Raw genomic sequence first — 15,140 nt, 5'->3', positions numbered from 1 at the left:
GGAGTGACCAGGGCAGGGATGGTGTAAAGCTATGAGCTGTGGTTTCTTAGGACTCAGAATAAATTGCTGGGATTGGGTGAGAGCACCCTGGTGTGGATTATCAGGGAGACGGGTGAGTGTGGTTTCCCGAGTGTGGGATATCAGGTTTGGTGTGAGCTACCTGGTGTGGGTCATCAGCTTTGGCTGTGGGTGATAGATTGTGGGTTACAGTGTGTTACTGATTGAATGTTACAGTGTGGCTACAGTATGACAGTGATTATCAGGTATGGGTGTACCTGGTGTTACCGGGTGTGGGTGTGGGTTAGTATGGGGGTTACAGTATGACAGTGATCATCACGTATGGGTGTACCTGGGGTTACCGGCTGTTACTGGGTGTGGGTTACAGTGTGGGGTTTACAGTATGACGATGATCATCACGTATGGGTGTACCTGGGGTTACCGGCTGTTACTGGGTGTGGGTTACAGTGTGGGGTTTACAGTATGACGATGATCATCAGGTATGGGTGTACCTGGGGCTACCGGCTGTTACTGGGTGTGAGTTACAGTGTGGGGGTTACAGTATGACAGTGATCATCAGGTATGGGTTTACCTGAGGTTACCGGCTGTTACTGGGTGTGGGTTACAGTATGACGATGATCATCAGGTATGGGTGTACCTGGGGTTACTGGCTGTTACTGAGTGTGGATGATGTCACAGCGTGGGTTTCCTCCGGGTGCTCCGGTTTCCTCCCACAGTCCAAAAATGTGCAGGTCAGGTGAATTGGCCATGCTAAATTGCCCATAGTGTTAGGTGAAGGGGTAAATGTAGGGGAATGGGTCTGGGTGGGTTGCTCTTCGGCGGGTCGGTGTGGACTTGTTGGGCCGAAGGGCCTGTTTCCACACTGTAAGTAATCTAATCTAATCTAATCTAATCTTACAGTATGACAGTGATCATCAAGTATGGGTGTACCTGGGGTTACCAGCTGTTACTGGGTGTGGGTTACAGTGTGGGGGTTACAGTATGACGATGATCATCAGGTATGGGTGTACCTGGGGTTACCGGCTGTTATTGGGTGTGGGGTAGTGTGGGGGCGACAGTATGACGATGATCATCAGGTATGGGTGTACCTGGGGTTACCAGCTGTTACTGGGTGTGGGTTACAGTGTGGGGGTTACAGTATGACAGTGATTATCACGTATGGGTGTACCTGGGGTTACCGGCTGTTATTGGGTGTGGGTTAGTGTGGGGGCGACAGTATGACAGTGAGTATCACGTAAGGGTGTACCTGGGGTTACCAGCTGTCACTGAGTTACTGGGTGTGGGGTGTGAGTTATTGGGAGTCACTGCCCTGACTGCGATTAGTTGCTCAGTAGAAGCTGTGCTCTTTGTTGACCTGTGCTGTCAATGGCAGGGCTGCCTGGCTCCAGTGAAGATCATCATCCCAAAGGGATCCATTCTCGATCCATCGGCAGATGCTGCAGTTGTGGGCGGTAACGTGCTGACATCACAGCGAGTTGTCGATGTCATATTTAAAGCATTTGAGGTTTGCGCAGCCTCACAGGTGAGTGTGTTGGAGTGAGTGTTTGAGCTGACTGCATCAGAGCAGAAACAGCTGCTTTCTCAGGACTCTTGCACAGGGTGAGGCAGGCAATGAGACCATCGCCTCACCTTGGTCTGGTTCACACACAGGTCCCTGTGCTAGAATGGGGGGCTAATGGGATTCTGAGACAGAGGGCAAACAAGCCAAAGGGGAACATTTAGAGCCAGGGCACCAGTGCCACAGTCTCTAAACCTTAGGAGAACGAGGTGGAAACTCATGGAAAAATGTAAAATTCTAACGGGACAAGACAGGGTAAACTCAGGAAGGATATTCCCAATGGGGCATCCAGAACCTGGGTCACAGTCTAAGGGGTAGGACTGCCATGAGGAAAAATGTTTTCACCCAGAGAGTGGGGAGCCTGTGGGAGTCTGTGGTTGAGGCCAAAGTATAGAATGTTTTCAAGAAAGAGATAGATACAGTTCTCAGGGAGAAAGGAGTCAAAGGGCTTGTGGAGAAAGTGCTTCCTCTCCATGGTCAGTATATCAACAATTCTACCTCTAGCCCATGTCTGTCTAAGTAATGCCTCTCTCTTCCCTCAATGTGCTTCATTCCCTTTCTCCTTTGTTACCTCATTCCATCCATCTCCTTCTCTTCCTCCCAATGCCTGTCTCTGTCTCCGTCCCACTCTCCCTGTTTCTTGTTCCCAGGGCTGCATGAACAACATTACCTTTGGTAATGAGCGAGTGGGTTATTATGAGACAGTGGCTGGAGGGTCTGGAGCAGGTCCTCACTGGGATGGACGAGGAGGGGTTCACACACACATGACCAATACCCGGATCACAGACCCCGAAATCCTGGAGAAAAGGTACAGTTCCCAAACCAAACATTGTCACTTGTTTCAGAATCAACCCAGACCAGGCCAGAATGTAAGGTAAGTTCTTGTTAAGGTAATTTATTCATCACTTTTATTGACGTCGGCATTTTAATCTTGATAGAACCAGACTCAGAGTTCTGATTTGCTGTGGAGGGATTTGAACTACCGTTCTCTGGGTTACCGGCCCAGTAACAGAATCCCAACATTGCTGGGAACATGCATTTCTGCCTTCGGTTTGTGATTTCCATTAGTCCTTCTTGGATTCATTCCCAGATATCCCGTCATCCTGAAGAGATTTGAACTGAACCATGGATCAGGGGGCCAAGGTCACCATCCCGGGGGTGACGGGGTTATTCGGGAGCTGCTGTTCCGAGAGAGAGTCGTCCTCTCCGTGCTGACAGAGCGACGAACGTTCTGCCCCTATGGACTAAACGGTAAGAAGTAAAGAAACGTTCAAATGGGTTAATGGAGAAGAACATTACAGCAGATCCTGCAATCTCTGTCACACACACACACACACACACAGAGGCATATACCACACACACATACATACAGGCATACACATACACAGGCATATACCCACCCACCCACACACACACAGGTGCGTGCGTATATATACACACACACGCATGTACCCACACATGCACACTCACACACAGCTGCGCATGTACACACACATACACACTCAAATACAGTAACACACACACACACACACTCTCTCTCGAATGCAGTGACTCTCGAGTACTGTAACACATACTGTCTCTCGAATGGCCTGCCTCCACATGTAGTTCTCATGTTCTTGAGACAGGATGTGGGGTTAAGGAGTATGGTGAAGTTGAGAGATATTTTGGGAGGTGGAGATGAGGGGCAATTTGGGAGGTAGGGAGGTAAGCAGTAATTAGCAGTGGTTTCCAGACAGAGCCACATCCATTCTCCGGTATGTTTAATCCTGGTTTCAATGCTTTCTGCAGGAGGGAAGCCGGGAGCCAGAGGGCTCAACCTGCTGATCCGGGCGGATGGGAGGACCGTCAACCTTGGAGCAAAGACGTCTGTCACTGTTAGTGCTGGGGTAAGGGAACAGCTCGTTCAGAAACTCTCTCTCACTGAACTGCTCACACCTCTCCACAACACTGAATTCTACTTCATTTCACACACATTACACCATCTCTTCCTCTCTGACATCAAGATCACTCTCTCTCTCTCTCTTTCACTCACAATCTTTTTTTCCCACACAGACTCACATTCTTTCTTTCTCACCTTCACTCTCTCTCTCGGCCATCACAGACTCACTGTCTCTCTCTCTCTCTCTCTCTCTCTGTCACTCAGTCTCAGTCTCTCTCAGCCATCACAGATTCACTGTCTGTCTGTCTGTCTGTCTATCTCTCTCTCTCTCACTCTCTCAGCCATCACAGACTCACATTCTCTCTTTCTTACTCTCACTCTCTCTCGGTCATCATAGACTCTCTCTCTCTCTCTCTCTCTCTCTCTCTGTCACTCAGTCTCAGTCTCTCTCAGCCATCACAGATTCACTGTCTGTCTGTCTGTCTATCTCTCTCTCTCTCACTCTCTCAGCCATCACAGACTCACATTCTCTCATTCTTATCCTCTCTCTCTCTCTCACTCATTCTCACTCTCTCTCTCGGCCATCACAGATTCACTGTCGGTCTCTCTCTCTCTCTCTCCCTCTCTCTTTCTGTGGTTCAGGACACTTTCCTGTTGCTCACGCCCGGAGGGGGAGGTTGGGGCTGGGATGAAGATGTGACAGCCAGTTGTGAAGATTTGCCAAGATCGGAGCCGGTGAAGCAGAGGTCTGGAGTTTCCTTTCCCGAACGGGGAAGTGTGTTTGAATATACACTGTCCCAAGAATCGGTGTGATCAAGATCAACTCGAGACTCCAACAAAATACCCTTCCCTCTGCCATTCAAATTCCCAGTTATTTCAGTAGAGCACAGGGGACAGAGGGAGACTGATTCCCCTTCTTCACTTGCTAGGTCCCCAGACGGCAAGTCCCAGAAACAGGGATGGTGCCAGGTTTCTGTGGGATCTTTCTCTCCCTCTCCGTCCATCCTTCTCTCCCTCTCTGTCCATCCTTCTCTCACCTGACTGCGCACAATAAGAATGAAGAGTAATTGCCTCAGGAGATCCCGAAGCACTTTACAGCCAGCAGCAATACTTTATAAAGCCTCGTCATTGTTGCAATATAGGAAACTCAGCAGGCAGTTTGCACACAAGATCCCACAAAGTACACTGATATAAATGACCAGAATTCACCTTTATTTCCTGTTGAGGGATGAAGATGCTGAGACGAACTCTTAACACTCAAGCGAAATATTGCGGATGCTGGAAATCTGAAATAAAAATAAACAAGAATTGCTAATAACACTCAACAGACATAGAAGCAGCAGCAGGCCATTCAGCCCATTGAGTTTGCTCCACCATTCAATGAGATCTCATTGAATGGCGGAGCAAACTCAATGGGCTGAATCTCAATGGCTGATCTGATAATCCTCAACTCCACTTTTCTGCCTTTTTCCCAGAACCACTGATTCCCTTCCTGATTAAAAGTCTGTCTATCTCAACCATAAAAATACTTAAATATTCCACAGATTCACTGCCCTCCAAAAGAAGAAATTCCCCCTCATCTCTGTCTTAAATGAGCAATCCTTTATTCTGTAATAATGCCCTCTGGTCCTCGACTCTCCCACGAGGAGAAACATCCTTTCCTATTAAGTCCTCTAAACATCTTGTACGTGTCAATGAGGTCACTTTTCGTCATCCAATCTCCAATGAGTACAGACCCAACCCACTCAACCTCTCCTCATAAGACAGCTCCTCCCTGTCTGGAGTCAGCTGAGCGAACCTCCTCTGAACTGTCTCCAATGGCAGAATATCTTTTGTTAAATATGGGGACCATAACTGTTCACAGTATTCCAACTGTGGTCTAGGTGAAAGTGAGGACTGCAGATGCTGGAGATCAGAGTCAAAAAATGTGGTTCTGGAAAAGCACAGCCGGTCAGGCAGCATCCGAGGAGCAGGAGAGTTGACATTTTGAGCATAAGCTGTTCATCACATTCCTGATGAGAAGCTTATGCTTGAAACTTCGACTCTCCTGCTCCTCGGGTTCTGCCTGACCGGCTGTGCTTTTCCAGCACCACACTTTCTGGCTCCAACTGTGGTCTGACTAGTGCCTTGAATAGATTTATACTCCATGCCCCTTTAAAACAAAGATCAACATTCCATTTGTCTGCCCTACTACCCACTGAACTTGTAACACTAACTAATGAGTCACGCATGCAGTCTCCCAAATTCCTCTGTTCTGTAGCTTTCTGCAATATTTCTCCATTTAAATAATATTCAGCTCCTCTACTCTTCCTGCCAAAGGGCATGGCCTCACATTTTCCTACATTATATCCCATGTGCCAAGTTTTTGCTCAGTCACTGATCCTGTCGATATCGCTCTGCCAACTCTTTGTGTCACCCTCACCACTTCCCACCTATTTTTGTGCCATCCATGATCCTGGCAATTGTACATTCACTTTCCTCATTTTAAGTCATTCATATATATTATGACCAACAGGCCAGGAGAGGGAAACAAAGTTAACAGTTCAGGTCACTGACCCTTCAGAATATTGGGAAGGTTAGGAATGTAAAAGGAGTGGGGATGGCTGGGTGAGGGATGGGGCAGAAGGAGTGGAGGAAAGATCTACCATGGGGTAGGGGTCAGGAGAGTCGTTGACAATAGTGTTCATGGTGCAAAGGTCAAATGGAGGGGTAATGGGTACAGTAAAGGACAAAACAGAAAAACCCAGATGAGGATCATCAGGAAACAAGGTGAAGGAACAAAGGGCAATTTAAAAATGAAGTCATGAAAAAAACAGCATACAAAACAAAATGGAGGCAGATGTTCTAGTCTTAGACCAATGTCAAGATCAGATGGCTGCAGGGTTATAAGCTGAAGAGAAAAAGAAGCTCCTTCAACCCTTCAAGACTGATCCTCAATCTTAACACTACTTCCTCACTGTATCCTGATATCGCTTGATTCCCAGGGTGTCCAAAAATCTCTCAACCTCTATCTGGAATATGCTCGAGGACTGACTGAACATCTACAGTTTCCTGGGGCTCAGAATTCCAAAGATTCATAGGAAATAGGAACAGGTTAGGTGAATTGGCCATGCTAAATTGCCCGTAGTGTTAGGTGAATGGGGTATATGCAGGGGAATGGGTCTGGGTGGGTTGCACTTTGGCGGGTCGGTGTGGATTTGTTGGGCCGAAGGGCTGTTTCCACACTGTAAGTAATCTAAAGGATTAGGCCCTTCAGTCCCTCCAGCCTGCTCCACCAATCAATAAGACCATAGCTGATCTAATTGTAACTCCAAATCTACATTCCCAAATAACTTGCCAACACGCCCCCCCCACCCAACCTTGGCTTATCAAGAACCTATCTACCTCTGCTTTTAAAATATTCAAGGACCCAGCCTCCACTGCCTTCTCAAGAAGAGACTTGCAAAGACTCATGATGATCAAAGAGGATTTTCTTGTCTTATTTCCTTTGAAATGGGCAATCTCTGATTTTTAGAGTGACTCATAGTTCTAGAATTCTCAAGTAAGAGGGAATGTACTCTCCACATCTGGGCATACGATAAAAAACAACACATCTGAGGAGTGGGAGTTCAGCAAAGGATGACATAGGGATTGATGAAGTGAAGGAAAATAGAGTACAAGAGTAAGCTTGTAGGAAACTTACAAACTGACCGCAAAGATTTCTTAGGTATGTGAAAAGAAAAAGATCGGTAAAGACAAAGATAAATCTTTGACAGTCAGAAACAGGGGAATTTATCAAAGGGGACAAATAAATAGCTGACCAATTAAATAGATACTTTGGTTCTATGTTCACAGTAACATCTAGAAATGCTAGGGGACATAGGGTTTACTAAGAGAGAGGAACTGAAGCAAATCTGAGTAGGGAAATGGTGTTTTGGAAATTGATGGGATTGAAGGCTGATAAATCCCCAAGGAGCTGATAATCCACAAAAGTACTTCAGGAAGTGGCCCTAGAAATAGTCGATGCATTGGTCATCTTCTGGAAATCTTAGGGATTCTGGAACAGTTCCTAAAGATTAGAGAAAGTCAGAAATCACATGACACCAGGTTATCATCCAACAGGTTTATTTGAAATCACAAGCTTTCGGAGAGTTGCTTCTTTCAACAGGTGAGAGGTTCCCCCAATTGTAATTTGTTTTACTGTACTGGACAAAATTTGACAAAGTAACAATTTGTGTTAAAATGACATTTATTTCTATTTTTACAAGCCTGAGGCAAGTTGACATCTGACTTTGTCCACCCTAGTCCAACACCAGCACCTCCACATCATACAGATTGGAGGATAGCTAATGTAACTTGTCTATGTCAAAAGGGAGGTAGAGAGAAAACAGGGAATTATTGACCAATCAGCCTGACATTGGTAGTGGAGAAAATGCTAGAGCCCATGAGAAAACAATTAATAGCTGAGCACTTTGAAAACAATGGCATAATCGGACAGACTCAGCATGGATTTCCGAAAGGGAATCAGACTTCACAAATCAACTTGAATTATTTCAGGATGTAACTACTGTGGTAGAGATGATGAGGGTGAGTCAGTGGATGTGGTTTATTTGGACTTCCAGAAGGCTTTCAACACAGTCCCACAGAAGAGATTAGTGTGTGAAATTAAAGAGGGTAAGATTGGAGATAATGTATTGTGATGGAGAGAGAATGGGTTGGCAGACGGGAAACAAAGAGTAGGAATAAATGGGACTTTTTCTGAATCGCAGCCAGTAATGAGTAGGGTACTGCATGGATCAGTGCTTGAATCCCAGCTATTTACAATATACATTAATGATTTAGATGAGGGAACTAAACGTAATATCTCCAAGTTTTCAAAGTGTTTTCAGACAGAATGGGAAGGTATTTAATTGGGGGAGGGGAAATTATAGTGCTATTAGACAGGAACTGTGGAGTATAAATTGGAAACAATTGTTCTGTGGAAATGCACAACAGAAATGTGGAGGTTGTTGAAGGAGCACTTGTTGTGAGTGTTGGATAACTTTGTCCCACTGAGACAGGCATGGAATGGTAAGGTGAAGAAGCCTTGGATGACAAGAGAAGAGGGGCTTCTCATCAAGAGGAAGAAGGAAGCTTACTTAAGGTTGAGGAAGCAAGGATCTAGCACAGCTTTAGAGGATTACAGGGTAACAAGGAAAGAACTCAAAAATGGACAGAAGAGAGCTGGAAGGGGGCATGAAAAAGCCTTGGCGGAAGGATTAGGGAAAACCCAAGGCATTCTACACACACGTGGGCAATAAGAGAATGATCAGAGAGAGGTTAGGGCCGATCAGGGATAGTGGAGGAAACCTGTGCCTCGAGTCTAAGAGGTAGGGGAGCCCCTAAATGAGTTTTTTGCTTCAGTATTCACTAGAGAGAGGGACCTTGTTGATAGTGAGAACACTGTGGACCAGGTTAAAAGGCTTGAACAGATTGATATTAAGGAAGTGGATGTGCTGGAAATTCTGGGAAGCATCTAGATAAGTCCCCAGGGCTGGACCAGATATATCCAAGATTACTACGGGAAGAGAGGAATGAGATTTCTGCGCCTCTGGTGATGATCTTTGCATCCTCACTCTCCACAGGAGTAATACAGGATGATTGGAGGGAGGCAAATGTTGTTCCTTTATTTGAGAAAGGGAATAGGAAAATCTCTAGGAGTTACAGACGAGCCAGTCTTATGTCTGTGGTAAGCAAGGTACTGGAAAAGATTCTGAGAGATAGGATTTATGACTATTTGGAAAAACATAGTTTGATTAAAGACAGTCAGCATAGCTTTGTGAGGTGGAAATGTGTTGCTGGAAAAGCGCAGCAGGTCAGGCAGCATCCAGGGAACAGGAGAATCGACGTTTCGGGCATAAGCCCTTCCTCAGGAATGGGGAAAGTTTCACAAACTTTCCCCATTCCTGAGGAAGGGCTTATGCCCGAAACGTCGATTCTCCTGTTCCCTGGATGCTGCCTGACCTGCTGCGCTTTTCCAGCAACACATTTCCAGCTCTGATCTCCAGCATCTGCAGACCTCACTTTCTCCTCATAGCTTTGTGAGGGGCAGTCATGCCTCACAAGCCTTATTGATGATGTGACGAGACAAGTTGACGAAGGTCAAGCAGTGTTTGTGGATTTCAGTAAGGCATTTGATAAAGGTTCCCACTGTAGGCTCAAGTTAGGAGGTATGGGATACATGGAAATTTGGCTCGGAGAAAGTGAGGACTGCAGATGCTGGAGATCAGATGGAAGAGTGTGTTGCTGGAAAAGCGCAGCTAGTCAGGCAGCATCCAAGGAACAGGAGAGTCGACGTTTTGGGCATAAGCCCTTCATCAGGAAATGATGAATTGACGAAGGGCTTATGCCCGAAACGTCGACTCTCCAGCTCCTCAGATGCTGCCTGACTGGCTGTGCTTTTCCAGCACAACAGTCTTTGATGGAAATTTGACTGTCTGGATACAGAATTGGTTGGCCAAAAGTCGATAGCGAGTGGTAGTGGATGGAAAATATTCCGCCTGGAGGTCGGTGGCCAATGGTGTCCTGCAGGGATCTGTTCTTGGGCCTCTGCTCTTTGTCGTTTTTGTCAAAGACTTGCATGAAGAAATGGAAGGGTGGGTTAATACGTTTGCTGATGACACAAAGGTCGGTGGTGTTGTAGACAGTTTTGAGGGTTGTTGCAGGCTACAACATGACATAGGATGCAGAGCTGGGCTGAGAAATGGCAGATGGAGTTCAACCTGGATAAATGCGAAGTGATTCATTTTGGAGGTTGGATTTGAATGCTGAATACAGGGTTAAAGACAGAATTCTTGGCAGTATGGAGGAACAGAAGGATCTTGGGGTCCATGTACATAGATCCCTCAAAGTTGCCACCCAAGTTGATAGGGTTGTTAAGAAGGCATATGGTGTTTTGGCTTTCATTAGCAGGGGGGTTGACTTTAAGAGGTTTTGCTGCAGCTCTATAAAACCCTGGTTAGACCACGCTTGGAATATTGTGTCTGGTTCTGGTTGCCTCATTATGGGAAGGATGTAGACGCTTTACAGAGTGTGCAGAGGAGATTTACCAGGATGCTGCCTGAATTGGAGCACTTCTTTTATGAAGAGAGGTTGAGTGAGCTAGGGCTTTTCACACCGGAGAGCAGAAGGAAGACAGGTGACTTGATAGGGGTGTGCAAGGTAATGAGAGGCATAGAGAGAGTAGATAGCTAGAGATGTTTCCCCAGGGCAGAAATGGCTGTCACAAGGGGTCGTAATTTTAAGGCGATTGGAGGAAGGTATAGGGAACATGTCAGAGGTAGGTTCTTTACACAGAGAGTGGTGGGTGCATGGAATGCACTGCCAGTGATGGGAGTAGAGTCAGAGACATTAGGGACATTTAAGCGACTGCTGGGCAAGCACATGGATGGCAGTAAATTGAGTGGTGTGTAGGTTAGGTTCATGTTAGATTGCAATAAATGCTTGCCACAATATCGTGGGCCGAAGGGCCTCTGCTGTTCTATGTTCTAAAGCTGGGTGGGAGGGTGAACCACGAGAAAGATATAGAGTTGCTTCAATGTGACTTAGGCAGGCTGAATAAGTGGATAAGTGCATGGCAGATGCAGTATAATGTGGACAAATGTGAGATTATCTAGTTTGGGAGCAAAAACGGGATTGCAGGTTATTATCTGAATGGTGATAGATTGGGAGAGGGGAATGTACTATGTGACCTGGGTGTCCTTGTACACCAATCACTGAAGCTAAGAGGCAAACGGTACGTTGGTCTTCATTGCGAGAGAATTTATGTACAAGAACAGGGATGTCTTGTTGCAATTATGCAGGATCTTGGTGAGACCACACCTGGGGTGTGGTATGTAGTTTTGGTCAACTTATCTGAGAGAGGATATTTATGCCATAAAGGGAGTGCAGCAAAGGTTTACCTGATTGATTTCAGGATGGCAGGACTGATATAGGAAGAGAGGTTAAATTGATTCGGATTGAAGTGGTGGTGGTGCTGTTTGGGGAGAGAGGGGAAGTGTTGGAAATCTCAGGGAAACATATAAAATTCTAACAGGATTACACAGCGCAGCTGCAGAAAGGATGTTCCTAATGAAGGGGGGGGGGGCTCCAGAACTAGGGGTCACAGTTTAAGGATATTTGGTAAACAACTTAAGATTGAGATGGGCAGAAATGTCTTCACACAGAGAGTGGTGATACTATGGAATGCACTACATGAAATGATTTGGAGGAGCCGGTGTTGGACTGGGGTGTACAAACTTAAAAATCACACAACACCAGGTTATAGTCCAACGGGTTTATTTGGAAGCACTAGCTTTCAGAGTGCTACAGGAGCAGTGCTCTAAAAGCTAGTGCTTTCAAATAAACCTGTTGGACTATAACCTGGTGTTGGGTGATTTTTAACTTTGGACACTACCAAGAAAAGCAGCTGCGGCCAAAACATTGTATGATTTCAAGAAGGTGTTGGACATTGCACTTGGGGCTAAAGGGATGAAAGGATATGGGGGATGAATGAGAACAGGATATTGAGTTGGATGAACAGCCATAATCATACTGAATGGCAGAGCAGACTCAGAGCTGCATGGACTCCTCTTGCTCCTATTGTCTATGTTTCTATGACCCCTTAACATTTTATATTTCAATCAAGTTACACCTCTAAACTTCACAGATACAAGCCATAACCTGTTCAACCTTTCCTCATAAGACAAGCTGCCCGTTTCAAGTATTAGTTTAATAAACTTGCTCTGAAATGCCTCTAAAGCATTTACATTCTGCCTGTAAGCTAACCATTACAGGGTACAGAATTTCTGATGTGCTCTCTCTTTTGACTCCTCTGCAGATTGAGACTCTGTCTAATGCAGCCTGGAATATATTTGTTTGTTTCAATTGCTTTGTGGGGAAGGATTGTACTAAACACTAACAAACCACTAGGAGAAGAAATATGTCCTCATTTTCATCTTAAGTAATCTTTCACTTTATTCTGAAATTGTGCCCTCTCGTTCTAGACCCATAAGGAGAAACATCCTATCAGCATCCACTCTGTGAGATCCCTACCTCTCACCTCACAGTACTCTAGGTGCAATCTTTCTAATGCCCTTGACAGTAGTAGCAAGGCTTCCCTAGTTTTATATTCCATCCTCCTGTGAAAGAAGCCGTAAGGTGAGGGAGCAGAATTAGGCCATTCAGCCCATTAAGTCTTCTCTGTCATTCAATAAGATCTTGTCTGACCTGATAATCCTCAACGCCACTTTCCTGTCTTTTCCTTATAATCCTTGACTCCCTCATTGATTATCTCAGTCTTAAATGTACTTAATGACCCAACCTTTCCCCTCTGCGGTACAGAATTTCACAGATCCATTACCATCTGAGGGAAGAAATTCCTCCTTATCTCTGTTGTAGTTGGATGAACCATTACTCCATTTGGCTTCCTAAATCCATGGGAAACTTTTGTGATTCAAGAACAAGGATAGCCAAAGTCCTCTTTACCACTGTTTCTGTGGTCTCTCACCATTTTAAATGTAATTCTTTCTGCTCCATCTACCATAGTGGACAAGCTGACATTACACCCCACCTACTGCATATTTGCTCACTCATTTAACCGATCAATATCCTTTTGCAAATCCTATTCCCAGTTTGTTTTCATACCTGCCTTTTCATCATCAAACTTGGCTACATTAGTCGGTCTCACATTTATATAGACCGCAAATAGTTGAGTCTCCACCCAGATCCAGCAGGACTTACATCTTGCCACCCTGAAAAATAACCCATTTATCCCAACTCTGTCTTTTGTTAGTTAGCTAGTCCTCTGTTCATGAGTTCCTACCTCAAGGAGTAAGGCACCTTATCGAATATCTTTGGAAATCACCCCATTTTCTGATCCCCTAGATATCACCCGAAGCAGGGTAATTACCTCCCCAAACAGCTCTAATAAATTTGTTGAATACAATATCCCTTTCACAAAGCCATGTTAACTCTGCATGATGATGTTTTGACTTGCTTAATAATGACTTGCTTAATAATGGACTATAGCAATTATCCAGTTATAGATGTCTATCAGACTAACTGGACAGCAGTTTGCTCTTTTCTGTCTCTCTCCATTCTAAATAAAGGTGCTAAATTTATCATTTTTCCAATCCTTTGGGACCTTTCTAGAACATAGGGAATTTTGGAAAATGACAACCGAAGTGTCCAGTATCTGTGTAGACAATTCCTTTACAGGTTTTCACGTCCAGGGGACTTCTCAGCATTAAGATACGTTGCTATTTCCATTACCTTGTCACATGGGATAACTATTGTTTTAGGTCCCTCTCTCCTTTTGCTTTTTACTAATATTCTTGGAATGCTTATTGTGTCTTCAGCTGTGAAGACCAGTAGCAAATATCTGTTCAAAGCCTCTGCCATTTCCTCACCCTTTGAGGAATCAGCAGTCACTTTAGCTACTCTTCCTCTTTATATACTGGTAGAAGCTTTTACTGTCTGTAATGTATATCTCACTCCCAAATTCCCCCACCCCAACCCCTTTTTTTTTTGCATAAACTTATGCTTTGCAGGTTCGGTAAGATTTTCCAATCTCTGGGCAATCACGAATCTTCATAGCATTACCTTTTCATTCAATTTGTTACATCTCAGTTAGCCATGGATTGTGTATTTTTCTGGTGGAGTCTTTCTTCTTCATTGGAATATATTTTTGTTGAGTCATGAAGTATCTTCTTAAATGTCTGCCAATGCTTTTCTGCCAGCTTACATTTTGAACCCCCATTTCCTCAGTCCATTCAGCCAACACTGTCGTCTTATTAACAACAACAGAATTTGCTGGAAAAGCTCAGCAGGTCTAGCAGCACTAGTGTGGAAACAGGCCCTTCGGCCCAACAAGTCCACACCGACCCGCCAAAGCGCAACTCACCCAGACCCATTCCCCTATATTTACCCCTTCACCTAACACTATGGGCAATTTAGCATGGCCAATTCACCTAACCTGCGCATCTTTGTGTTTGAGGGAGGAAACCGGAGCACCCGGAGGAAACCCACGCAGACACGGGGAGAATGTGCAAACTACACACAGAGAGTCGCCTGAGGCGGGAATTGAACCCGGGTCCGTGGCGCTGTGAGGCAGCAGTGCTAACCACTGTGCCACCGTGCCCCCCACGTGTGGAGAGAAATCAGAGTTAATGCTACAGGTCAAGTGAACCTTCTCTGGAGGGTCCTTCTCTCCACAGATATGGCCAGACCTGCTGAACTTTTCCAGCAATTTCGGTTTTGGTTTCTGATTTACAGCATTTGCAGTTTGTTCGGTTTTTACTGTCTTCGTATCCTTGTAATTGTAGTTATGTTTAAGACACTAATTATAAAACATAGAACAATACAGCGCAGAACAGACCCTTCGGCTATCAATGTTGAGCTGACCTGCGAACTAATCTGAGCACATCCCCCTACACTATCCCATCATCATCCACATGCTTATCCAAGGATTGTTTAAATCTCCCTAATGTGGCTGAGTTAACTACATTGGCAGGCAGGGCATTCCACGCCCTTACCACTCCCTGAGTAAAGAACCTGCCTCTAACATCTGTCTTAAATCTATCACCTCTCAATTTGTAGCTTTGCCCCATGGTACAAGCTGACGTCTCCATCCTAGGAAAAAAACTCTCACTGTCCCCCCTATCTAATCCTCTGATCATCTTGTATGTC

General features: G+C 45.2%; 1 protein-coding gene across 6 annotated transcripts in view; it reads left to right on the top strand.

The window, feature by feature from the left end:
- The window catches only part of oplah (5-oxoprolinase, ATP-hydrolysing), a 76,661-nt gene extending 71,792 nt beyond the window's left edge, over positions 1-4,869 (top strand). For all 6 annotated transcript variants that reach the window (XM_043690963.1, XM_043690964.1, XM_043690966.1 and 3 more), the window contains 5 exons: positions 1,391-1,540; positions 2,227-2,384; positions 2,667-2,827; positions 3,365-3,462; positions 4,098-4,869. In XM_043690963.1, coding sequence (XP_043546898.1) covers positions 1,391-1,540; positions 2,227-2,384; positions 2,667-2,827; positions 3,365-3,462; positions 4,098-4,268 — 738 coding nt within the window. In that variant the 3' untranslated portion in view covers positions 4,269-4,869. The remainder of the gene's footprint in view (positions 1-1,390; positions 1,541-2,226; positions 2,385-2,666; positions 2,828-3,364; positions 3,463-4,097) is intronic.
- Positions 4,870-15,140: the final 10,271 nt, after the last annotated feature.

This window comes from Chiloscyllium plagiosum, chromosome 5, assembly GCF_004010195.1.
Source record: "Chiloscyllium plagiosum isolate BGI_BamShark_2017 chromosome 5, ASM401019v2, whole genome shotgun sequence".
Classification (NCBI taxonomy): Eukaryota; Metazoa; Chordata; class Chondrichthyes; order Orectolobiformes; family Hemiscylliidae; genus Chiloscyllium; species Chiloscyllium plagiosum.
The sequence above is the reverse complement of the archived record's forward strand: the minus strand, read 5'-3'. Positions and strand labels throughout refer to the sequence as shown.